This window comes from Pipistrellus kuhlii, unplaced genomic scaffold (genome assembly GCF_014108245.1).
Source record: "Pipistrellus kuhlii isolate mPipKuh1 unplaced genomic scaffold, mPipKuh1.p scaffold_m20_p_1, whole genome shotgun sequence".
Taxonomy (NCBI): Eukaryota; Metazoa; Chordata; class Mammalia; order Chiroptera; family Vespertilionidae; genus Pipistrellus; species Pipistrellus kuhlii.
Window position 1 is genome coordinate 116126355 of NW_023425404.1, and position 26851 is coordinate 116153205.

Here is a 26851-nt window from a genome sequence, read left to right on the forward strand (position 1 = left end):
GATTTATAGAATGTGCCTTCTCTTAACTGGAATGTTACCATGGAGCATAACCAAAAGGAGTTAAGACAAGATCAAAATGGCCGTTTAAGTATTTTTGTTTACGTATGTCTGTTTACATATTTTTAAACCTTCTCACCCTATTGATGTCAATAAAGGTGATAGCTGTGCTCAACATTAACATCAACATTCTCAGGTATGAATCTTAACATGGATGAAGGTATAAATTAAACAAGAAAATTGGGATTCTCAAAATAGAATTGATGAATATTGACTGTAACAGATCAAATGTATTTCTATGTGATCTAAATTATCTAATAGATAACTAAAGGAAGAATGAAACACATTTTCTTTAGGTTTTAAAAGAAAAAAGGCTGCACTAAACTTGCCCCACTAAACTTGGATCGGAAGAAAAACCAGGTAGTGCAACTCTCAAGAATTTACTCCAGTGTCCTCTTCCTTTTTTTAAAAAAAAAAAAGTCTTTGAACACAAGTCCCGATCCCAACCTAAGTGCTGGTCAATGTCCTTTGTTTGGCGAATAGGAATTGCAACTGTCACAGGTAATTTACCCACCCAGACTGTAGGTGAACCAAGTCCAAATCCTTTTTTAAGCAACAATTCTCTGCTGGCTGGGATGCTCCCAGGGGCTTTTGCCCTGAGATTAAGAATTGAGGAGGTGCCTGCTCACAGCTTCCGTGGGGTCTCTGAGGCGTGGGCCTACGACTCCTGGGCTTGGGCCACTTCTTGGCCTGTTCTCCTAAGATTGCCTTTAACCTTCACAAACTCTGGGGCGTTTTCTTGCTCTTCTTGCAGTTTCTGCTTCTCAAGTTCAAGCTAAATAAAATTCAGAAACAGAAAAATTATTTACAAACTGAGAGGTTTTTCAAGACATTCCTCTTTCCAAAGTCCCTAATGACTTCATTTCCCAATGGAAGAAATTCTCTCCCAGTCTCCAGTTAAAATAAATAAGTGTGTGTGTGTGTGTGTGTGTTTGCACATGCGAGCACGCGTACACACACAGATTCAGGTAATTCCTCACAAGAGCAGCAGTAGGTAGGTTGTTACAACAAGCAATACAGAGAAATCACAAGAATCTAAAAATCAAGGTTAAGACAAGATCCTGCAATCAACACAGCTGGTCTGTACTCCCTGGCCTATACTCTCAGAAGTAAAATTTCCCTCAAGTGCTTGAGCTCCCAACACTGCTGTGAATTCAGTCATAGCTCTCCTTTTGACTGTCTCCTCCTGAATCTCTTCTAGGCCCTCAATAGAATTCTGGACTTTACTTTCAATGTATTTTAAACCATTTGCTCATATTTTGTCTCATATTTTCATTTCATGGTATAAACATTTACATCTGTCTTGTCTGATAAATTCTGCTTGTTCCAACATTCTTCGTTTTCAGGACAAAAAAGACAACTTGTGAGAAAATTCAGAGAAAAACAAACATTGTATCATATCTTTTATAGGTGGGATCTTTAAAAAAAACAACAACCAACTTATAAAAGCAGAGAGTGGAACGGTGGTTATCCAGGGCTAGAAATTAGGGGATGGGAGGTACAAACTTGCAACTACAATAGTAGATAAGTAAGTCCTGGAGGCCTAATGCACAGCAGAGTGATTATAGCCAACAAAATTGTGTCTTACATTTGCTAAGAGATTATCTTAATGGTTCCCAACTGTAGAAGAAATAATTATGTGATGCAACAGAGGTGTCAGCTAAGGTACAATGGCAATCACATTGCAACGTAAATGTACTAAATCAATATGCTGAATACCTTAAACTTACACAATGCTGTATGTCAAATATGGCTCAATAAAAAAAGACCACTTTCACAAAGTCACCCTTACCTGCTCCAACTTCTGCTGCCGTTTTAATAGCTCTATTTCCAAGTCAGATTTCTTCTTTTGTGCTTCTTCTTCCTTCTGCTTTATTACTTGATCTCGTTTTCTTTTTTCCATCACCTTCTGCAGTTCTGGCTTATTCTGAGGGGCAAGACCCCTAAAAAAAAAACACAAAACAAACAAAAAAAAAAAAAACCAAACCATGAACAAAATAAAAAGTTGTAATCTACTGGACACATCTTTCCTGAATAGAAATTTAAGGCATAAGACACAGAGAAAGGGTCTAATGAATTAGCATGATTGTGACCCCCTACTACCAGTTAATAGTCAACATTGGTTATCTCAGAAATTCACAATCATGAAAGAAAAAGCAAGAGGATCTTCCGAAAGTAAGCAAAATCCATTCACTGGGGAAGGTGGAGAACACTATGCTCATTCGCTGAGTATGACGACCACCCAAGATGGACATGTACATGGACATGGAAATGAGATGGCTTTCCCAGAAATTTAAACAGCAAAATGGCCAAAGTTTCAGATTTTTAGGAAGGTTTTTGCATGTATAAAGGCATGTCCAAGGTTTCATCATTACTGGCCACATAAAACTCGAGCCCCTCACTCCCAGTTCAGTGATCCTTCCAGTTGAACCCTTTTCAGATGTGTGGTTAATTATTGACAATGCATGGAAGTCAGGCCCCAGGAAAATCCCACATTCATGAGGGATAAGCCAGGCTACAATCTCATCAAATGGAGAGAAATAAAACCAAAACTTAGGCCTACCAACCCTCCATCTAAGAATTCTGTGGCAAGTCAAGGGAAGACCATTCCCTAACATTTCAGCCAGTCTTCACTAGCTCTTAAGTAATCTCCATTTCATTAATACTTAAAATAAAATAACTTATCTCCTCTTTCCCAATTTTAATTAGCAAATTTGCATTACAACAAAAGAGACTGGCTACTTTTGTGACTTAATTATGGTTTCACAGTTACTAATATTGTATGAAGGGAACAGGAATATAGGTAAGTATTCGGGAAATTAAATCTTTAATCAGCACAACAGAAGTTGCTGATGGTATTTTGTTCACAATAAATCTAAGTGTCACTGAGCACACTGGAAAATTTGTTTGTAAATAATCTGAGTAAAGACCCACTCTATTTCATGACTATTAAAAAGCCTCTATAACACTACAGACAGACTTAAGGGATTTAAATTTTAGGATTAAGGATTTAGTTATCTGCATAATTTAAATTTCAAACATTTTTCTTTTTTACTTCACAGGCAAAATTAACCTCAAATGTTATTAAATGCTTCTGAATTATGCAAAACCTATTGCACAAACTTTGATGTATGACACACCAATCTGACATTCCACCGCAACATATGAATGGGTTTAATTAATATACAGTATTCATTTTCTATTGTAAGATTTTATACAATGGGAGCAGTAAGATAAAATATTTAGCAACAGAAAACTCAGAAAATGGTGGCTCATGTGATAAATGTTCTGTACTTGGAACAATCAAGAAGTCATATAAATTTAGTTAATATTTTATCATAGCCGATCACTTAATCTGTGCTGAATAGAAAAACTCAAGCAAGCACTGCCTATATGTTTCCCCGAGTCTAAAACTGGGTCAGACTTAAGATAGAAATGAGCTTCTGCAAATTTCTTAAAAACTAAATATCATTCTGCACATGACAAAAGTTGAATCTCTTTAATCAATTGTGATATATACAATTAACAAACCATTTTAATCCTGTAATCCCTTAAAGTCCCGGTGTCTGTACCACTCAAGACCAACAGTTAATCCTGAGCCTGCTTGCTGTAACTATTACAGTGGGCCAAGCCAATTTTTAAATTTAGTAAGTGCTCCTTGAATAAAATAGGTTAGGTGACATATACATAAAATAGAAAGTGAAAGCACACCTCAACTCTGTTAAACAGATTTTGGGAGCACCACGTACATTGTATTCTGTGTGAATAGTGGCCCCCAAAATAGAACATGGACCGAGAGGTAACAGTGTAGTCTAGGCTCCTGCCTCATTTCTACACCTTTACAAACAAAGCTGTTCTTCATCATCTTAACATCTGCACAAGACCTCACAAAACGGAAGTTTGCCACTCCCCTACTGACATGCATTTAGATTGTTTCCAATTGTTCCTTATTGAAAGTAATGAGGCAGCCCTAAGTGGTTTGGCTCAGTGGATAGAGCATCGGCCTGCGGGTCAAGGGTTCCAGATTCGATTCCAATCAAAGGCATGTACCTTGGTCATGGACACATCTCCAGTAGGGAGTGTGCAAGAGGCAGCCGATTGATGTTTCTCTCTCATCAATGTTTCTAACTCTCTCTTCCTCTCTTCTTCTCTGTAAAAAATCAATAAAATATATATATTTTTAAAAAGAAACTAATAAGGCAATGATCTACCTTGTACATTCATATTTGCACTCCTTTATATACTACTATTTCCATTGGCTACATTTATAGAAGTAGAACTGCTGGCTAAGCATCTGTACATTTTACAATTTGGTGTATATTGCCAAACTGCCCTCCAGTAAGGCCGCAATACTTTATATTTCCACCACCAGAGACAACTTTTAACGGTACATTTTACATTTCACATAAACCACTGAATACGCCCAGGGGCTGACTGAAAGGTTCATCTCCACCCCAGATGCACTGAACCCATACAAGTAAAACTGCCTCCTCAGCCAGAAGGCCTGAGCCAGAGGCGAGAGCTGGCACAGACACAACAGAACAGCTCTGACACCCAGCCATTTTTTTTTCCTTGGGATGGAGGGGAGGGTGCATTTGGATTGCAAGACCTTGATCTTTAATCTTGGAGTTTTCTATTCTGGCCTGCCTTGCCTACATTTGTGGCTGAACCATTTCTACCTGTGTGGATTCAAATGCAAATATTTCTACCTCAATTTCCATGTTGTACACCAATGAGTATTTATAGGGGAAATATTTGTCTAGAAAAGCATGCCAAATGCAGATATGTAGATCAACTAAAATCAGAGAAATAAAAGCCACTGGCCGAAATGTACAAGTCAAGAAACCAATTTTAAGGATGTGTTTCAATAGTTGGATATCTATTTTGCCCCCTTAAGTATTCTTGTAGAGAAGATAGAACCTAATTTATATTAGAAATATTTTAAGACATCTTAAACACTAAGCTTACAGCTTAAAAACAACATTGTCTCTTGAAATATGCCCTTCTTATGTTATTGGGACTATCTACAGACCCTGAGAATCTGAAAATGGTCTTACTCAGACATTGTGGCAAACTGTGAGCAGATGAAAATGTAAAGACTTTTTTTAAAAATTAATTTCTTTATTGATTAAGGCATCACATATTTGTCCTCAAAAACACCCCCCTATTCCAATCCTCCCCCCTCCCACCCCATACTCATACCCCCAACCCCCTATTTTCCTTGACTATTGGTTAGGCTCATATGTGTGCACGTAAGTCCTTTGGTTGATCTCTCCTTTTATCCCCAATCTGAAACTTAGTTGGTCCAAAAGATAGCAAACAGAGGAGCAGAATTACATACTTACAAGGGCATAGAGTTCAGAGTTAGAATACCGATGAATAGAGTATTTGTTCTTTTAAGTAGTAACTTTGCTTTTATCTAATGATCCTTAAAAAGTAGCTAAAAACAAACAAACAAAAAAAAAAAACAACACCAAAAACAAACAAACAAAAAAAAACAACCTAACTGCTACAGGGCTTTGAGCCAAATTTTTGGCTATGGAAGGCAAAGTCCAAGGCTTCATGGACAGCTTGGATTGTGTTGATCTCAATTGTCTCCCTCTCACTTCTCTACTCCTTTTCTAATTTTTATCATTACTATATTTAATCAAGCTCTGCTTTTAATTTAAACTGCCTTTAATTATATATTTCTTTCTACCCTTTTTATTTCAAAAACTTCAGTGAAATGTTGAGAAGATCCCTTAGCCTGTTACTCTGAGTTTTTTCTTACTAACTTGTCACATTAGGATAACGACAAGATAACACACACTGGATCCCCAAAAGATCACTGGATTTATGGGAAAAACCCCTCTACAAGTTGTAGAAAACTAATAGACTTTCATTATGGTACAAGCTAGTAATCAAGTATGATTACCCTTTATCCAAACAAATATATTACTGAAGTGATACTTCCTATTTTCTCCACATTAAAATTTAGAAATAAAAAAACTCAGACTCCAAAGTGTATATGTGATAGAAGACCAAAAGAAGAAACTGCTTGAGGAGTTTTCCCTCTAAAATCCAGTTGTGTTTCTACTAAGAGGACTCTACTAAACTAAGACTGTCCCTTAAGAAACCTGAAGACATAGAATAAGAAACATTCATTTGATTTAAAAACCTGCCTTTTTTTTCTTTTGTTTAAATGTACTTCAATAGCCACACCAGGACTTTTCAAAAAAGGGGGAAAAGTAATAGGAATTTCCAGATGGCACTACAGAGAAAGTGAAAGATGGTTGGGATTAATTGAGCACTTACTATATGCCATGCATTTTAATATGTATTTATGCATGCTATTATTTACTTCCATTTTTAAAAGAAATATATTTTTATCTCCTATTTTATTATATGAAGAAACAGACCTCAAGAAGGGGAACCTTGTCCAAGATCGTAAAGTCATTTCCCTCTGACTTCAAAGCCCACATCCTCTCTACCCCATGGTGCTTGAGGGAACACCAGCATTCTCCTAAATTAGTAGAGCTGGGCCTGGCTAAAGAGTCACCTGTGCAAACAAAGAAGAGAAAGCATAACCCAGAGAAGGTCAGAAGGGTATTCCATTTTCACAGAAAGTACCTGTTCTTAAAAAATAAATAAATAAATAAATAAAATAAAATAAAATGGCATAACAGATTCAATTGCACAAAACTATATGTTTCACAAAGATAAGACCTAGACTACTAAATTTTTGCAAAGTAAGTTGTAGCCTATAATTCAGGAAACAATTATGTTGCCAATTTTGGTTTTACCTTTGCCTACTCCATTTAAAGTTAAGGAAAGGTAAAGACAACAGAAAACCATTTAATTCAGAAAAGCATTTAGTTTCTCTCTTTTGGAGTATACTGAACTTTCTTTCTCTCAAAACACAGACTTTCCCAGGAAGGATTGTCTCTAAATCCTGTGGCCTGTTTAGGAAATTACAGTCCTATTTTACTTTGTGCATGATGATAATGAATCCATTTTTTTTTTCTTTTATGTGACAAACACCAGTAGAAGCTAAGCACTATCCTGAAAGGATTAAACTTGCATTCTATTTCTAAGCATGAACCCAGCAGCACCACGCTGGCGGGCCTGGGGCTGGAAGGGAGTAAGCCACATTTCCACAACCCAGGGGGAGGATATGCTTATAGAGTTCCTAGGACAGGAGTCTGCCCGAGGCACAGTAGGAAAAAATGATATAAAAATGATCCCTCATTTCCTTTAAAATAATTTTTTAAAGTTTTAAATTAGACCTTCCCTCTAAAACATGGCCAATGCTTAACTTGGTCTGTGTATTCTTCAGTTTGATTTGTAGATTTATTATCTATATAGTCCTGCAATTCAGATCAACCTTTTCATTCTGAAGGTGTCAAAATACTTCTAATTGAAGTTTAACAGATCTTAAATAAAGAGATCAACCTTTTGTCCTAGTAGATAAAATACCTTTGTACTCTCCACTCTCCTAACCCTGACTAAAATCACTTTCAAAGCAGAGTTCTCCAACCCAACATCCAAAATTACTTATGACACAGGAAGAACTAACAAATGGTTTATAAATAAAATAGAAGGTAAATGTTTTGCTCCTCTCCACAACAATTAATAGTAATACAAATGACGATAGTGATAATTAAAATGTACTTAAAAACAAATAAAGAATAAACAAAAAGGAGTGGTTTGGGTTTGTTTTTCTAAAAATTGGTTTTAGAGAGAGAGAGGCAGGGAGAGGGGGATAGACAGAGGGAGAGAACATCTGCCACCTGGGTTGATGTCCTGACCAGGAATTGAACCCATCACCTTTTAGTGTATGGGAGGACAATGTTCCGATCAACTCAGCCATCCTGGCCAGGGCAAGAAAGAGTGTTCTTATCTGCAGTTAATACTGACGTGTCTCTAGAGCAGGGGTTGGGGAACATCTGGCCCACAGGCCACATAAGGCCCTCGAAATCATTTGGTCTGGCCCTTCAAAGGCATTAGGGGTGAGTTAATTTAATGTTTGGTCATATATAGCAGGCTAATTTTTAAGTTGATAATTTTGTATGGCCCACGAATGATATTATAAATATCCAAATGGCCCGTGGCAGTAAAAAGGTTCCCCATACCTGCTCTAGAAACTTTAAGCTGCTACTCACAAATGCTGAAGCAGACAATATTTAGATCTGCCTCCCACACATTCACACATAGAAGGGGGAAATACAAAGTTTTTACAAATCTAAGAAATAGACTTTAAAATATTTCTCTTTGACTTAGGGCACTCCCTTTTATCTTTAGTCTAGACCCTCCCATCCAAATTTTAAAATCCGTATCGGGGAGGCAGGACTGCAGACTTCTGAAAAACACGTGGTGGCAGCTGTGCCTGCTGCTGGCTTCACTTTTTGGAGGGACGTTCTAGCTCAAGGATGCTAGAAGGAGTAAGGAAGCCTCAAACACAGTTAAAGAAACAAAAAAAGCCTTTGAAGCCTTTGTAAACATAATTAAAATTAAATCTAGTAACTTACAAGTCCCCTGAAACTGCTCAAGAAACTATCTTACCTTTTCTGATTCATAAGAAGTTCCCTGTGAAGATCTTGGTGGTTGCGGGATGTTTTGACAGGATTGACAAGTTTCTGAGGCCTAATTAGTTCAGGATTGTCATCTTCTATATAGTCTGGCTCAGCCATGATGTTTCTTGGAATGAGATATGAGTCCTTAAGGTCAGGATCCTCCAACGGGCTGTCTGAAACAGAAAGACAAGACTCATTGTGGTCTTTTCTGAGAAGACATCTCACACAAAAATGCAGTGGCCAGCGCCACCATGCACAGTGCACATGCTGAACACACCACCCTCCTCGGTCCACTACTTCATTCAGAAACTTCCTGAAGCTCTGTGAATGCAACTGGGGCAGCAAAGGACAGGGAAGAATGTCCACAGTGTCCTGTGCTGCCAATGACTAAAGCAAATAATCCTCTAACCCACATGTGTCAAACACAAGGCCCTCGGGCCAAATCCGTCCCGCCAGGCCTTGCAATGTGGCCCGCACCGCGCTGTCATCACTGCACTCCGCTGCGTTTCCATCACAATGACAGTTTATGACTGTTCAGTAAACCATTCGGCCCGCGATTTAGGCTGGATTTTAGATTTTGGCCCCTTCTCTGATTGAGTTCGACACCCCTACTCTAACCTGACTCTGCTTAGACCTTGAATTTCAGGACACACGGGATACTTCCCACCACCACATCTATAGACCAGCTCAATCCTACGGCCCAGGAAATCAAACACCAAGGAGGCTATGTGTGCACAGGGGGCAGGGTGACGGGAGGAGAGAACGCAAGGGTGTGCGTCCATGGAGTCTGTCATGGTGAGGGGCACTGGAAAGATGTGTACAAAAAAACAAACAAAAGAAAAAGGTCAAGTTGCCATCCGCTACAAGCAGGAGTCTTGGTTCAAAAGTCATCAATGATGTTTTCCTGAATCTCTGAACGGTGTTAAGATGCTGCCATCACTCTAACACGTCCAGTAAGAAATGCCGTTTTGCGTGGCAGTCAACATGACCAGAGCTTTAGATACATCTGATCCCAGCAGGAACTCCAAGAACAGAGTTAGAGCCTTCACTTTATAGACAACAAAGTGGAGAAATAAAAACTAAGTAACTTGTCCATGCTGATACTGCCAGTAGTAGAGCTCGAATGAAAATGAACAAAAATGAATATTCTTTTATTTCAAAATCTGCATTCTCTCTACCAAATTATGAAGCTTAATATTTTTGTAGAAAAATATTGTGCTAATAACGAGGATAAACATCCAAAGAATAAATAACCTATATGGAGATTATATGTACAACTATATAATCAAGGCTCAAAATTACCAAATGATAATACACACCTAAATAATTACACCTAACATTCTGTAAACGCTACCTGCATTGATCTTTTTAAATAAGAATGCCTTCAACCTTCACCAAATGGAGAATTACAAACCTCGCACATGCTGAATCAGTGGTCCCATCACGACTTTGGTGTGCTGGCTCTCAGAAAAAATATGATCCTCGCTTGAAAATGAAATGCACCATGCATCCCTCTGTGAAGTCCCAACTGTCTTTAAAAGCTAACGGCAGTTTCATTCTAGTTAATCTTTAACCAAGAAGGCCTGTATGCTTCCATAAAAGGATCTGTCTCACTGCCCTAATCTCCATGACCTCAAAGCAGAGCACTGCCTCCTTCTGTCACTACTACAGTGGGGGAGGGAGCCCTGTGGACGCGTGGGGAAAGAGCATATCAGTGAGAGGAACGCCCTGTGCAAAGGCCACAGGAAGGAGTGTGCCTGATAGGGATGAGGCATAGCAAAGAAGCCAGTTTGTAAGGACTCTGGCCTTCAGGCTGAGGGACAATGGGGAGATTGTCATTCAGGGTTTGGAGCACAGAAGTGACAAAATCTGAGTCATGTTTTTAAAAGATCATTCTATAGCTACTGAGTTTAGAACAGACTGAAGCAAGCAAGGTAGGAATCAGGAAGGCAGCTATTATATTAATGCAGGTTTAGGTCAGGGTGACGATAGTGCAGGTTAGAGGACAGACCAATCACGCTGTATTTTGAAGGTAAAGCCTCTGGGATTTCCTGCAGGACTGGAGATGAGGGGTGAAAGACAAGAGGAATCAAGGATGACTGCGTTTCTGGCCTGCACAACTAGAAGGTGAGCATTGTAGAGGTGGGCAGGCTGTGAGCAGAGCAGACAGAAGATATGATCAGTTCATCTGGGACTAATTGAGTTGGAGATATCTGCTAGATATCTTAGTGGTGAAAAAGCAAAGGCAGTTAGTACTCAAACCCTGGGTGACTCCTTCCTGTCTTACTGACTTGACTCCAAGATCCTCACTTTGCCTGTACCCCTCCTCAGTTCCTCTATTCCCACTATTCCCACTGGTAGAGGCAGTGCAAGATCTCCACTCCTAGTCTTTTTCCGAAGGCCAGCACCAGGGTACAGACATGTCTTGGGCCTTGAGTCACGAGACAGGTTGAGCTTTCAGTGTGCCAAAAAGGCTTCTGCCCTGACAGTATGGCTCAGTGGATTGGGTATTGTCCTGGTGCACCAAAAAGTCACCAGTTCGATTCCTGCTCGAGGCACATGCCTGTGTTGAGGGCTTGATCCCCAGTAGGGAGCATATAGGAGGCAGCTGATCAATGTTTAGCTTTCACATTGATGTTTCTATCTCCCAGACTCTCCCTCTAAAAATCATTAAAATTATAAAAATAGGGGGGGAAGCTTAGTTCTGAGTCTAGGGAACAAATTCTAGCATGGGTTATTTTTTTGTGATTTCTCTTCAGATTTAGTGTTTGGTAAGTCCTTCTCCCATGGGACGAGCGTAGTAAGATGGGCGTCAGCCTGCCTCTGACTGGAGAGAGCAGAGGGTGGGGGCTGGAGGAGTACTGCTATAAGGAAGGTGCAAACGTTTTCCTTGTTTTTCACTGGTTTGCCCTGCTTCACAACTGGAAAGGTGACATGGAAGCCAGTGGGTCTGAGTCAAATGTGTCAGCTTTAAGCCTGCCTGTGGACCAGGCTGCAGGCCTTATACCCCTTGTGTAGTAGACCACACTGGGATCCAGGAAAGGTCACTTAGTAAGGAGGCGCTGAACTACTGGGAACAATCTCTGTCACTCTGTGTGCATATAGGAGTGGTGATAGTGAAGGAAGGATCTAGGAGCTGGTTCTGGCCACTTCTCAGTGACTTTCTACCCTAGAACCATGAGCAACATATGGCAACCACCACCTTTATGACCTTGTTCAACTTCTTCCCTTTCCCAACCATGTTCCTCATGGCCATCAAGACTGTGAAATGCCATTCTGATCCTAAGGGCTTAAGGGTGGGCACACAACAGCTCCATCCCACAGGTCCTATCCTCTCATTGCATGGAAACAAGCACTTCTGCTCCCTGTGTCTGCACACGTCTCTGCCTTCCTCACCCAGCTCCTTTGCAGCACTGCTCCCTCCAGTAGGGGTGCTGATCCTCTTCCGACATATCCCTGAACTGCCACAAGCCAAATCTCACTCACCCCTTCAGATCCAGATAAATGTCAAATCTTCCACAAAGCCTTCCCTAATTTCCCAAATGCAATGAAACACTCTGACCTCTAAACATCTATGAAATTTTCTTTGTCCCCTTTTCCTAGTATTTACTGATATCCATCTTATATTATAGAAATACATATATATTATCTCTTCACTGCAAAGACCACATCTCATTTATATTCGCATTCCTCACTGACTGGGTCAATAAATATTAATATCTTAAATGAACAGAGTCACAGTTAACACCAGTAGAGGGAGCCCATGGCTTGTTGAGTCTACTGCAGCAAGTAAAGCACTGTGGAGATGGGAGGGCAAACCTGTTTCCTCACTGAGCATCCAGTAATAGGGAAGCCTGACAGAAAAGATGAGACAGAAATGTCTGGAAGTAAATGGTTTGTAAGTGGTTATTCTTATTATTAAAAGAAGCATCCTTCCAGAAATAAACATGAAGACATTCTTTTCATATTCACTCCTCTAGTCAAGTTACTGATTCATAAAGTAATTTATTTTTAAAGTATCAAGTCAGTGAAGAAAAACTGTTGTCCACTCAGTGAGAGAGGAAGAAAGCTGGCTTGGTATCGTAGACAAAGCTTAATAACTCCCTGACACTCAGTTCTCCTATATATAAAAATGGGTGAGGTTGCAAGGACTGGTTGAAATGTGGATGTGAGTACTCCGTATAATCCCTGGTCTATCTGGGAGAACTCAATTAATGGAAGTCACTATTAGCCAAACTATGTGACCAATGCCATATCATATTGTAATAGTCTAGCAAAACTTATACACAAAACTCAAAGTTTCTAGGCCTTGGCTTTTTTAAAAAAAAAACATGAGTTCAACTATATGACCCGCAAGCCTCTCAATGGTAAACTTCAATAGTTCTAAGACCTATTTGTTCTACACACATTAAGAAACTTCTTGCCGAAACCGGTTTGGCTCAGTGGATAGAGCGTCAGCCTGCAGACTGAAAGGTCCCGGGTTCAATTCTGGTCAAGGGCATGTACCTTGGTTGCAGGCACATCCCCAGTAGGGGGCATGCAAGAGGCAGCTGATCGATGATTCTCTCTCATAGATGTTTCTAACTCTATCCCTCTCTCTTCCTCTCTGTAAAAAATAAATAAAATATATATTTTAAAAAAAAGAAACTTCTGGAAAGTGTAAAAAGGTCTATTACACCTTCAAAGTGCTACTCAGAGTTCTGAATGTTTCCAGCTAGAATGTAAGGGTTTTATAGCAAGAAAACAGACAGGCCTGATGGTGAGGGCCTGTCCTGAGATGGAAGGGACCCACTCAAAGATTTTAAGTTGAATAAATAACACAAAATTGCATTTTAGACAGGCACCAAAAATATGTACAGAAAATGCTACCTGATAGAATTCTGCCTTTAAATTTGGTGAATCAACAAATGATATTACTAAACTATACTTTCCCAGAGAATAAGGAAATCCCATCCTTATGATGGATTTGGGTTCTTGCTCTTCTTCTTTCTACCCACCTCCCCGCTTCCAGAAGTTCATTCTGGGCCCACCTGTGTGCATATCCTGGGTATATTGTGTGAACTGATTTTCAGAGGTTAATAAACATTACCACAGAAAAATTTCACAACTGTGCTAATAAACATTTATTACAGCTGGATTTTTCATCATACTTTTTTGGCTCCAGTTGTTTATTTGCATATTTCTACTTCAGAAAGGTAAATTTAAAAACCTCATCCAATGAGATTTAAAGGTCAGAACTTAGAGGTTATGTTAAATTTCATGTTCACCTAAATGATTTGACTTTGGATGGTGGGAACACAACGTAATATATAGATTGTGTATCAAAGAAATGTAAACTTGAAAGCTATATGACCCTGTTGACCAATGTCACTCCAAAGAATTTAATTTTTAAAAATCTAATTGTACCTATAAGGACTAACAGTTGAATGCTTTTTAAAACAATACATGAAACATAGTAATATATACATTTTTCAGGTGTACTATAACCAATCAAAGCTAAATCAATTCAAACTTTTGAATTCCTACAGCTACTTCTGGAAAATTCAAAATAATTCCAAGACATTCTTTAAAACAATTTATTTCCCAGGCTGTCTCTAAGGGATTCTAGCAATCCACTGACAGTATTTGAAAGATCCAAGCCACTTTTGACTTCAGGCCAGCAAACTCTAGGCTTGGGCCAACCTGGATCCCCAGACATTTGCTCTGCACCCAGGATTCCCAGTAGGGAGGATGATGGTGAGGAGAAAAGAGAGAAAAGTGAGTTAAGGTGGTAATTTCTCCCAAAAATGCAAAGCCATTTGCTGACAAACTCCTGACTTGCCTGACCCCAAGGTAAACCTAAAATTCAGTTTTGGACCAGGAGACAGTGACGCCATCTAGAACCCACAGGCATTGGACAAGTGCCCACAGGGCCTTTGTGGCCACAAACCTAAACTAAGGCTTACGAATGACGCCCAACCAGAGCAAGCTATGCAAGTGCAGGAACATGACTTTTCCCTCTGCCCAGCCCCACTGCTGCTGGAACTCCAAACTCTCAGTAAATTGGCTATAAATATGCTGCTGTACAAATGTCAAACAGTGAAGCTCCTGGGAAAATATCAAACTTGTTTTCTCATCAGTTTTTTTTTTTTAACTAAAATGTGTTTTTACATAAAAGGCACATATTTTATATTTAGAAAGTGGGAAACAAGACAAGAGACTTTAGGAAGACAGAACACATGCCAACAGCAAAGATAAGCTGGTCTGGGTGAGGTGAAACCAGTAGGTGGCAATGGCGCCACAAGCCAGAGAGCAGTGAGGCCTCACCATGGGCTGCAGCACTATGAGTAAAGGTACACACAGAAAGCACTAGAAAAATGCCCTGGAAGAAATCCATTGTGGAGTCATTGTGTGTCCGTCCTCGATGTTGTACACAGCTTCTCCCCATCATTTAATCCTCATGGCAGCTCTATGAGATAGGGCTATTTATTCATGATAGTTTATGAGGAGGCCCAGAAAGCTTCAAGAACATGGGCTCCAAATCACACTGACAAAGTTTAAATCACAGCTTCCTCATTTACTGTACATGTACCTTTAGCATGTTTCCTCACCAGTTGGGGGAAAAAAAAAAGAAAAAGAAAAAAAAGAATGGCAGATGATTTCATAGGGTTGTTATGAAGGGCAAATAAGAAATGCATACCAAATGCAGTGGTAGACATAGTGAACCTTCGATGACTGTCACTGGCAATAAATAACAGCAAAACCAAAGAATGCTCTTTAGCATTCCATTCTCTGGCCTGAAATAATGAGAGAGAAGAATTGGGTTTCACTTTAACAGAATTATTTTCTCTATTTCTCCAAAAGATTGTAGAAGCTTTCTAACATCATAGCTTTATAATCCCAGACAGAAAACACCTTGTAGAAGAACACATTAAAGTGAGGATAAACGTCAGAAAGACATTTTAAGACATAAATATTAATATAAGAATGTTCATAGCGGGGCTGTTCATAGTTCCTCAGATATCTCTCCCCTCAGAAGGGCCCATAACAGCTCCTCTGACTCATCTCAACCTAAAAGCACTCTTGACCACTTGGACACAGGAGGGGGCCATCATGACGCCCCCGGTGTGGCTCCTCATTCACTGCCCAGAACCAAAAGCAGTAAAGCCCCAGAAAGAGCCTCTAGCAAAACTCACTTTGGAGGGGGTCAGGACGCTCCCTCTCATCCCTCAGTCCCAAAGAAGAGCAAGTATGAATATGACTCGGACCTCTCCTATCCATGAAACAAGCAAGCAAAATTCCATTTCAGAAATACACAGCATAATTCTAAAAGCTCTTCCCCAGACATAGAAAATTTCATACAAGCTCTTTACCTAGAAGACAGCAGAGTCACATGTTGGACTCTTCTTCCCACCCGAGTGACAGTCAAAAAACCTCTGATTCAGATCTGTCCCCTCCAACCTGGCTCTACCTCGAAGGGTTCGCCCCTGTGGAGGAAGGCTGCACACTGGTATTCGGGGCTCACACTGGGGTGGTGTTAACTGACAAACAGTGAGAGCAGCAGGAACTCAAGAAACAGGACCAAGAAACCATGGCATTTGAAGCCGAATTCCAGTGTGCTGAAACTGTATTTTGAGATAACTGTGGTCATAAGAAGAATTTAAAACTGGAATGCTTAGAGCAAAGGAGAAAGTCAGAGGACTCAGAGAGAGATGAGCTGTATGCCCAGTGGGGAAAAGGACTTGTCCAGAGCCGCAGCAGCAACAAAATGTGGAGGATGCAATGAAGGAAATGTAAAAGCCCCTGGCCCGCTATATTGATGAAGATCTGGATTGGATGCTGAGAGAACAAGAAAGACAGGGACCCCATGGCCCACTTTATCAAAAAGGAGAACAAGAAAGTGAGACCTTGCTACAGTGGCCCAGCAACTCCTCTCAACAGATTCTGCCTCTGGCCTGGATATCGCTGAGATGGGTGGACAGATCCAATGAACAGAAGTGCAAGGCCAGACCTGCCCGCAAGAAGGAGGTGGAGAAACTTGTCGACAAGTGAAATGCTAAGAATATTAAATTTTCTGGAGCTATGGGAGTGGCTGTGGGCTGTGGTAGTGGACAGAGAGCAGCCCATAGACAGATATCCAGCTGTAACCGTCTATGCCAACAATCAGAGTCCACACAGCCCAGAAACTTGTTGAATGCTAATTCTGAACACTAGTGGTATCTGAGAAAAAGAGTATTTGAGACCTGATGTTTGGACTGAGGCACCTGTAACTTTTCAGGTGTGCCAACACTGGCGGTTGTTGCTGGCTTGCAAAAGAAACACCGATTTCTCAGTATCTCAGGAATTCCTGGTCAGGCTCAGGGCATATGCCCTGCTGCAGGCTCAATTGATTGGACTTTTCAGTGAGCCAAAGCAGCCCCTCCTCGGCTCATTTATTTCCTATAACACCTCTAAAGAACCAAAGCAGCCTTGCGTAGGCTCTCTCCTATTGCTTCTTCTGTCATAAGCCATTCTTTATTTTGCTGTCCTTAGTTTTAATAAATGTATTCTCAAATAACTCATATTGTGAAATCTTTCCTGCACAAAGACAAGAACCCACACACTATAGGCCAACCACAGGCAGACCCACTATGTGCCTGGTCTCTTTCCAATAATATGTCCACAGGGCTGTGATCTGTGAGGCAGCTAGTGACAAAATGCCACCACTGGATCATTAAAAAATCATGACAGAAAACAAATTCTGTGCAACAAACATTCACTGCCTGAGCAGTATGTGCTATTCAAATAACGGTCCACAGTCAGGGGTTTTCCTCAGGCTCCCAGGGCTCCTGGCTTCTTAAGGTTCACTCCCCTCAGTCTCTCCCTGGAATTTGAGGCCACTGTCAATCCCCTCAAGTTAAAAGGCAGCCCTTGGACAACACCCCATCTGGCTGCTCAAGCATCCTCCTCCCTCTTCATCTGTTGTTTTTAACAGTTCTCCAGGAACAGGTCCCTGGCCTACACTCTTCCCTCTGTTTTGTCTTTGGAAGTCCCACATGCTTTAGGCCCATGCTCGGCAAACCGTGGCTCCCAAGCCACATGCGGCTCTTTGGCCCCTTGAGTGTGGCTCTTCCACAAAATACCATGTGTGGGCGCGCACATACAGTGCGATTGAAACTTCATGGCCCATGTGTAGAAGCCGGTTTTAGGCCTGGGCGAGTCTATTTTGAAGAAGTGGTTCTGATGCTGAGCCACACTCTAGGGGCCAGAGAGCCTCATGTGGCTCCCGAGCCGCAGTTTGCTGACCACATGCTTTAGGCGATTCTACAGTGTGTGTGAGATTTACCTCTCCATGAATCTACCCACGGCCACTCCTCAGGAGCCATCCCCTGCTCATCTAGACAATAGCTCTGAGTAGATCTGAGTACAATTTTACTTGTCTCCCTCCCTACCATAAATTTGACACTTATCATGAGTCAAATTTTCATGTGTCTCCATGTTGTCTCCCTTCAAGGGTGTCCCTTCAAAAGGGAAGAGACCTCGGACTGACTGAAATCACTCCCCATGGCTCTAGCACATAAGCCATACAGTAGCCACACTGTGACTGGTTGATGTAGAACTGATAGAAAGCTGGGGCCACAGACTCCTTGTGCCTTTGGATAAAATCCACGAGCGTCAGCACATATCTGGCTTTACTCCCTATTGCGTTCCCAGTGCCACGCTTGTGTCACACCAAGGACACTCTACAAAGCTGTACTGAGTGAAGGGGGCAAACATTGAAGGATTAGAGCAGCCAAATGAAGTAACTCATTCCATGAAACCTTTCCTGATTCCTCTTGAGGTTTCCTTTCTTCCTGTCTCCACAGGATACTTCCATCTGCTTCCATTAAAACTAGAAAATTTTGCCCTAGCTGGTTTGACTGAGCGGATAGAGTGTTGGCCTGTGAACGGAAGGGTCCTGGGTTTGATTCGGGTCATGCGCACATGCCTGGATTGTGGGCTCAATCCCCAGTAGGGGGCGTGCAGGAGACTGTCAATCAATGATTCTCATCATTGGTGTATCTATTGCTCTCTCCCTCTCCCTTCCTTTCTAAAATCATTAAAAATATCTATACTAGTAATAGAGGGATATGCAAATTACCCAGAATACCATCACACCACAACCGCTCAGCAGGCAGCATGCACAGCAAGAGCAGGTGGGCAGGGACTGCTATCACCAGGAGGGCCCCCGTGCAGCCTGGCCCGGAGGCCACCCCCAGGGAAGCATGTGCAGGCCTACCATGTAGCCTGGTCTGGGAGCAGCCCCGACAGAGGCACATGGAGGCCTGCTCAGCGCTAATGTGAGGCTGCCTACGTGCATGCTGACATGAGGCTGCCTAACTGCGTCCCTGCCCAGTGCTGAATAAGGCTGCAGGGGGTTAGGGCTTGACAGGTGTGCAGGGATTTGACTCTGGGTCCCGTGGCATGCCCCAGACTCTGACAGGAGGGAGATTTTCATATACATTTTACTAATTTTATTTCATCTGACACTTCTATTATAGAGAAAGGGTAAATAGCAATATTAAAATAATTCCTCTAATTAATTCCCTTTTAATGTGCACTAATTTCGTGCACCGGGCCACTAGTATTAAAAAAAAAACAACAACAACTAGAAATTTTGTTACCCATTACATTAAACTCACAAAGGGAAGGCCTGACTTTTACTCATTTATTAACCCAGAAACATCTCAGTGTGTCTTCCAAATATTGCTCTACTAAATCTGACCAGTTGACACTCAGGTCAAGAGAAGAGTTCAGATTCACAGAAGAGGCCAGAAACTGGGCCAGGAGGAGAGAGGGGTGAGGTCAACTCATGCTTTAAACAAAATGTCCTCATTTGATCTTGACAGAGCTCAGAATGAGTTAGACAAACAACTGCCTGCTTTTCTTGGTAACAGATCAGAATAGGGAACCCAACCAAATGCCCATTTTTCTAAACCATCTGATTATGCTCCCTCTTAAATAAGATTACCCAATTAAACCCTCCATAAAAGTCCATAACATTAATTGCTGTGTATGAGCAATGAGTCTTTTGCCACAGAAAGATAACTCAGATTGTTGTCTGATGGGAAATAAATATGAGTACACAAGCTTGCATAAATATTCCCAGGAAGTAATTATCACTTCATTAATATGCAGCTCATTAATCAGAACAAATCTCTAAGCAATTGAAATACACCAAATCCCAAATACATGAGTTTTATCAAGTTAATAAATTGCTTTCTCTTCACTCTCTTACATTAAGAAAATCTGTATCTCCTCTCAAAGACTACTCATAGAAAGATAAATTTTGCTAATTCTTTTCTAAAGAATTTGTACAAATAACAGATTTCCTCAATAATTGATAACCTTAAACTCAATGGCCTTAAAAATTGCCTTTTATTGAATAAAATACATTTACCATATAACATTTGATAGATGACCATTAAGTGATTCAGACATTCTCTGTCTCCTACATAAAGCAGTTTGATAAGGGCTGAAGTTCAAGGACCCTTATTTTTACCAGTGAAGAGTGTGTGGTCTAACAGCATCACCAGTGGTTGAAGGCAGTTTATACTCAAAGTAGCTGTTGCTTTTTAAAAGAAATACTGATCACGTGTTTGTTTGTTTTTTACCAAAAGAAAAAAAAAAACCTACATTTTTTAAGTTACACTAGAAAACGAAAGTTTATAAAATCCAGAAAATATGGCACTGACACAAGAAGAGAGCTACCCTATGTGCAAGTTCCTTTGAAGTTTTGGGACCACACAGGAGTATGTAGATATAAAGAGAGGTACAGTGAAGTCCCTGTGATTTGGGGTTAGTGCAGGTTTGACTTTAAATCAATTACATGTCACCAGGATGAACAATAGAACCACAGTCACCCCTGCTATCTGCTTTACTATTTGTCCTTCAACCACTTCAATTCTCAAAAGCTCAGCTCTTCCGGAACAAGGAAAGAAAAACCAGCCAATTCTGTTGCAAGACTGATTATCTGACTTTAAAAACATGTAAGGTGGAGTTTAATTGAAAATAATAAATTATTTACTTCCTTATCTGTAAAAAGAGGAGGCTGTGCCAGATGATCCTTGAGATCCCTCCAAGTTCTAACATTCTAGTAACAGAAAAGAATCGGGTTTACCTGTTGTCTCCACTATAGAGGCTGAGGAGTCAAGGGCTTCAGAGAGTCCATTAGGGCCAGACAGACCTGGGAAGGACACGCCTCTTACAATCCACACATACCTCACCTCCTCACCTCGGAGGCCACTGCCCCTCACCCTGTTCCCATGAATCACAGACTTCTCCACATGACATCTATGCTGAGGAAGTTTCTCCTAGTTAAGCTCCCCAGGCACAGCCACTCTCATTCCAAGTCCCTTTAGAAGAATCTCAACTGCTAGGCTCCGGGCTTGAGATGTCCACACAGGATAAAGCACGGACTATACTTTATTAAACCAAACTCCAATCCAGGCAGTTCCTAGATATCATGGTCATGAAGCACACATATACCATAGCTGATAAATAAAAATGAAGCACTGTTTATTATTCTTTGCATAAAATCACCTATATTAAGTATGTATTACACCATAATTAAATTCAAATCTGAATCCTAAGCCTACTCTGCACTCAAGCCACAAGGCAGTCCCTATTGCTCTTCCCTTAGACTCTCTTCATTTATCTTTGTCTTCTCCACAGACACTCTTCTTGACTACTTGCACCAAATCTCAAATGCATATGAATTTTATAAGGTTAGTAAGTTGTTTTAATCTTACATTTAGAAAATCAGTGTCTCCTCTCACAGACTACTCATAGAAAGATAAATTTTTGTTATTTCCTTTCTGAAAAACTTGTTGGTAGTATGTGAGAAAAGTCTTTAACATGTACACACCCTTGATTCTGGTAATTCCACTTCGAAGAATTTACTCCAAGGAGATAATCAGAAATATACACAAAATATATGTATAAGTATATTTTTATCTATGATAGTGAGAAAAATAAAGGAAACCAATAACTATCTAATAATGTAATACCATGCAGCCTAAAATTTATATTATTGAAAATAAATAAGGAAAGATGAAATATTCACAATGTATCAAATGGGAGAAAATATCAGGTTCCAAATAGTATGCCCTTTGTTTTCTACTATGTGCATTTGTGTGTACAGAAGGCACTCAAAGTGCAGTCCAAGGACCAACTTCTGATTATCAGCACCAGCAAGGAACCTGTTAAATACAAATGCCGAATAACTGGGGTGGGCCCACCAATCTGTGCTTTAATGTTTACTAAAATTTTAGTAAACAAGCTTTCAAGTAGATACTAAAATTCACTCCATTGTACAGATGGGAAAACTAAGGCCTAGAGAAGCTATCTAACTCAACTAAGGCTACAAAGCAGCATCCAGCTACCTCTGGAGTATACATCTTAACAATTACTCTAGTGCGTATCCAGGTTAACTCATAAGGATTTGGATGTGTGATCTGTGCTCTTTCCCCTAAATTGATAGTAAGATGCATCCTACCTGTTGTTTTGTTTTCTTCATGGGGCCTCAGCACTGCTGTTACAATGTTATTGCCTGGGGATGGGGATGGGAATGTTTGGCACTACCACTGGTATCACCACTGACAGACCTCTCGGTGAATAGCTGCTTGACATTTTTGAAGGCTATATAAACATGTTTAGACTTACATGAACATTAAATCTAGTCCACAGCCCTGGCTGGTATGGGTTAGTGATTAGAGCATTGGCCCATGGACCAAGGAGTCATACGTTTGATCCAGTGACCTGACCCAGTAGGGGCACAAGTGGGAGGCAACCAATCTATGTGTTTATCTCACATCAATGTTTCTCTCCTCCTCCTCTTCCCCTCTCCTTTCCACTCTCTCTAAAATTCAATGGGAAAAATATCCTCACTTCTTGGGTTAGGATTTTTAAAAATCAGTAAAAATAAGTACATAAATACAGGCCCACGTTAGCAGAAACCTTAATGCCCACCAGTGACAGACAGCATGGAGTGCATGATACCTACTAAATATAGAAGGGCTCTCTGTTTGCCTGATAAAGTGAAGCTGTCAGGTGGCAATCCCATAAACATTCACTTGGCCCATCATCTTTGAAATTATGCAACTTTTGATTAATTTCTTTTGGGGAAAAGAGTCCTAAATTATTTCAAAATTTATATGTAACAGTATTTCATGTTTTATATTATATTATAGTTTTATATTTATATTATAATATATGTTTTATATTTATATTATTCTATTTTATGTTCACAAAATTCAAATTTGCTAACAAATGCTACTAGACTTCATTCCCAAACTGCAAGTTTCTGAATAAAGAGGCTTCCCTTAGCATTTTTATTATATGTTATTTTCTAAGGAGGAAACACCTCAGTCATTCATTTCAGGAAACGACACAGGAGATGGACTGGGAAGATGGCTGATTTAGGCCCAGTCACCCCTGAGAGGAAGGAAACTACAAAGACTAGAAAAAAATTCCATCTGGGCTAGCTTTCAAAGCCCTCAAACGTGCCTGTCTTCAGAGCTGAATAATAATTCCATAAAAATTATGACCTGGCCCAACTAAGCAACCAAACAAATATTTTCAAAAGGATTTAATGACAGAAAATTTGAAAGAAACACAGAGAAATGACAGAAAGTTTGGAAAATTGTCAACTTCCTCAAGTTACAGATGAGGAAACTGAGGCCGTTATTACAGATGGCCTGGCTAAGTTCACAGAGAGAGTAGCAAAGCCTGGACTACAACCAGTATTTAACTCTGGTCCATACTTCACTATATCATACTGCCTCTCTCACCTCTGACTCCTATGTTAAATTTTCTACATTGATTTTTCTATATTTTCTACTGACTTGTGGATTGGTGTTTTTGGCATTATCACTAACACCAACCTTAACATTATCTCTTGACAAGTTATTGGATGGCATCTTTGAATATGATAATATGTTTAAATTATAATTATATTTTAATAACACCACCACAGTTCTGCTTCTATAGCCTAAATTCCAAAAGAGCACAAAGTGATTTTGATGATGAAAAAAAAAAAAAAAAAAAAAAAAAAAAAAAGCCCTTAAGGTTGGAGAAAACTATTCATTTGCCTTCTTTTTTAACCGGAAATATTAACACTGAGCACCTACAATGTTAAAAAACAGTGACTCCTTACTAGTAGACACAGTAACTTCAGACATCCTCTTTAGACTGTCCATTTACACCTCATCCTTCTTTTATTAAAACCTATTCTTCCTCAAGCATCAGCATTCAGGGAATCCTATCCTATATAATAAAAGGCTAATGTGAAAATCAACCAAATAGCGGAACTGGTTGCTATAACATGCACTGACACCAGAGAGTAGACACTTAATGCAGGAGCTGCCCCCTGGTGGTCAGTGCACTCCCACAGGGGGAGGGTCGCTCAGGCAGAAGCTGGGCTCACAGCTGGCGAGCACAACAGCAGTGGCAGGAGCCTCTCCCACCTCTGCAGCAGTGCTAAGGATGTCCTACAGTCAGCTTAGGCTTCCTATCAGTCAGTCATCCCCAGAGGGCTCCTGGACTATGAGAAGGTGCAGGCCAGGCTGAAGGAACCCCCTCCTCCACCCCAAGTGCACAAATTTCATGCACAGTAGTGTAATTGAATAATACACTACTGGTAAAGCAAAGATCACCTCTACTGACAACCGGAAAAGACAAGCCTGATTACTGACAACCAACCCCAGTACTGCCATGAGAACATAAAGAATGCTCAGAATGAGTCCACACAACCAAACCCAGTACTGCCATGAGAACATAAAGAATACTCAAAATGAGCCCACACTGCCATTACAAAAATAACTACACATTCCCTTCTCTCACTAACACATGTTAATTGCTAATTCTTTACTAAGTGACCAATCTAACTCCAAATTCATCTCCTGCCATCCAGATAAAAATTAAGATACTTGATCAGTGAATTGTGCCTGCTTCCTGAGCAAAAATCCTAACCAGGTTTGGCCCCATTTTCCTAACCCTGCCTTCAAATCACCCAGCAAAAGCATCAGTTCAATTAAAAATCCCAGCATTCTCCTCGTCTCCATCCAACGACTGCAGCCAAATGAACTAAAATTCTGTATGAGTACACGTGTAGTCCCAGGGGTTGCTGGCTGATGGGATTTAACACTTTGTTGCAGTAAGCTCAAATAAAGGCCCACAAACCTATATTCAAACTTATCACTTCCCTGGGTCTGTTTTTCTTACTTCTAAAATGAGAGGCAGTAATTCTATCATCTTAGAATTTTTCATCTCAAATTCCAGCCATATTATGGGTCAAATAGATTTTTTTCCAATGGAAAGAGATGCTCACTCAACTTCTTATTTCACTGTTAAGAGTTTGTCTGGAGAAATTAATTCTCACAGAGACTTGCATGCCAGAAACAATGGCTAGGTTTTTCCAAATGGTTAAAATGCTTTATAAGAACATAAATTGACTGGTATTTGATTTCTGCTTCCATAATTAAAATGGGGCATGTTTCTGTTTGGGTCTTCAGAGGATTATCTGGCTCTAACTAAACCCCAGAGAATTGCTTCTTACATAAACCAGGTACTTTTAATTAAAGTCTGTTTTCTATCTTACCTCTCTTCAGGTTACCTCATGGGCATTCTATGTAAAGAGTTAGTCTTGTTATGGAGAGCACCAAAAGCAAAGTAGGAATATTAAACCAATAGTTGTCAGTAAGACCAGAAGCACGAGTGGCCATTTGTGTACTTAGACCATCACCACGGCCCTCCAAGTGACCATCACTTGGGCCCTAAAGATCTAAAAAGGAGTGAGATGTAGTCCCCGATGTCCAGAGCTCAAGCAAAGCTAATGAAGACAAGCAAACACAATACATACAGCAAGATGTGTATATCTCGAGGGTGGGAAGTCTAGGGAGGAATCAGACATCAGGTCTTCCAAAGACTGTACCTCCTTCCACCTCCAAGAGGAGGAAGGCTTTCCCTTGTAGACCATATCAGTGATGATGCTCTAGGACACATGTAAGTACGGACTAAAAGTCACTGAAACCACAGAGACTCTTTTTTATCTTGAAGCACAGAATCTGGCATCATTTCAGATGTCAGTGGTGACATCAGGAACCTAGGCTCTTTTCTTCATCCTCTTCTGCCTCAGCAGCCCTGTGCACCTCCAAGAGGAAAGGCAGACTGGGAAAGCCTCCCCTCAGCAGCCTCTCTCTTTCTTGGAGGGAAGTCACTCCCAAAAGCCTTTGGGGAACTTCTCACATCTCCTTGGCCAGAACTGTGTCATGTGACCACAGCTACAAGGAAAGCTGCGAAAATGGAAATATGGCAATTCAACAGTGAAAAGGGAATAGCATGGCTGTAAGGTAGACAATCAACTCTGCCACATACACAGACTATGATGGGCCGAATGAGTGACCGTCCCACCCCCAAACTCATACATTGAAGCCCTACCCCCCAATTTGATTGTACTTGGAGGTAACTAGGGTTAGATGAGGTCATAAGGCTGGGGTTCCATGGTAAAAATATTGTCCTTTTACACGAAATCTCACTCTCTGTCTCTCTCTGTCCTGGGAGGACACAATGAGAAGGCTGCCATTTACAAGCCAGGAAGCGAGTCCTTACCAGGAACTGAATCAGCCAGCACCTTGATATTGGACTTCCCAGCCTCCAAAATTATGAGAAATAAATGTCCACTGGGTAAGCCATCCAGTATTTTGTTATGGCAGCCCAACAGGCTAAGACACATACTCAATTCAACTGTCTTCAAAAGCACTTTGACCTCCTGATGGGGTCATTGGACCCCTGTGAGTGAAGTCACTGAGCTACTCTGGACCTTAGCTCCAACGCTAAAAGGGAAACTATAGCAATGATAATTTCTCAGAAGTGTTTAGTCCTCACAGCATCTGTAATGAAAGCTTCAATAAGCAAGAAAGATAGGAGACTTTTAATGGAAACCCTTTTAGCCTTAGCTTTTCCATCTCCACAAGCCTCTTTTTTTAGACTAAGGGGATTTGGGCAAAGTTCAAATGTAGACAAATTTGTAGTGGGTGTGGGCCCCGGAAAAGGGAGTAAACTATACTGACTTTTCACTTTCTCTGCTTGAATTCAACTCCCTCTGGAGATTTGTCATTCTAAGATGTCAGGCCTTTGCATTTTCCCACAGGCTGTCTCCCAGACACAGAAAAACAAAACCAAGGCACCACCCTGCTCCTTGAGACTGCCTGCTTATCACAACCAATTATTTTAGTCACCCTCAT

General features: G+C 40.6%; 1 protein-coding gene across 3 annotated transcripts in view; it reads right to left on the reverse strand.

The window, feature by feature from the left end:
- Positions 1–473: 473 nt before the first annotated feature.
- FAM107B (family with sequence similarity 107 member B) overlaps positions 474–26851 on the reverse strand; it is a 236317-nt gene continuing 209939 nt past the window's right edge. For 2 of the 3 annotated variants that reach the window (XM_036460371.1, XM_036460390.2), the window contains 3 exons: positions 8599–8782; positions 1850–2000; positions 474–832 (listed from right to left, as the gene is read on the reverse strand). In XM_036460371.1, coding sequence (XP_036316264.1) covers positions 716–832; positions 1850–2000; positions 8599–8782 — 452 coding nt within the window. In that variant the 3' untranslated portion in view covers positions 474–715. Of the gene's footprint in view, positions 833–1849; positions 2001–8598; positions 8783–10023; positions 10166–26851 lie in introns of those variants that run through there. The other variant, XM_036460380.2, reaches the window with a different exon arrangement.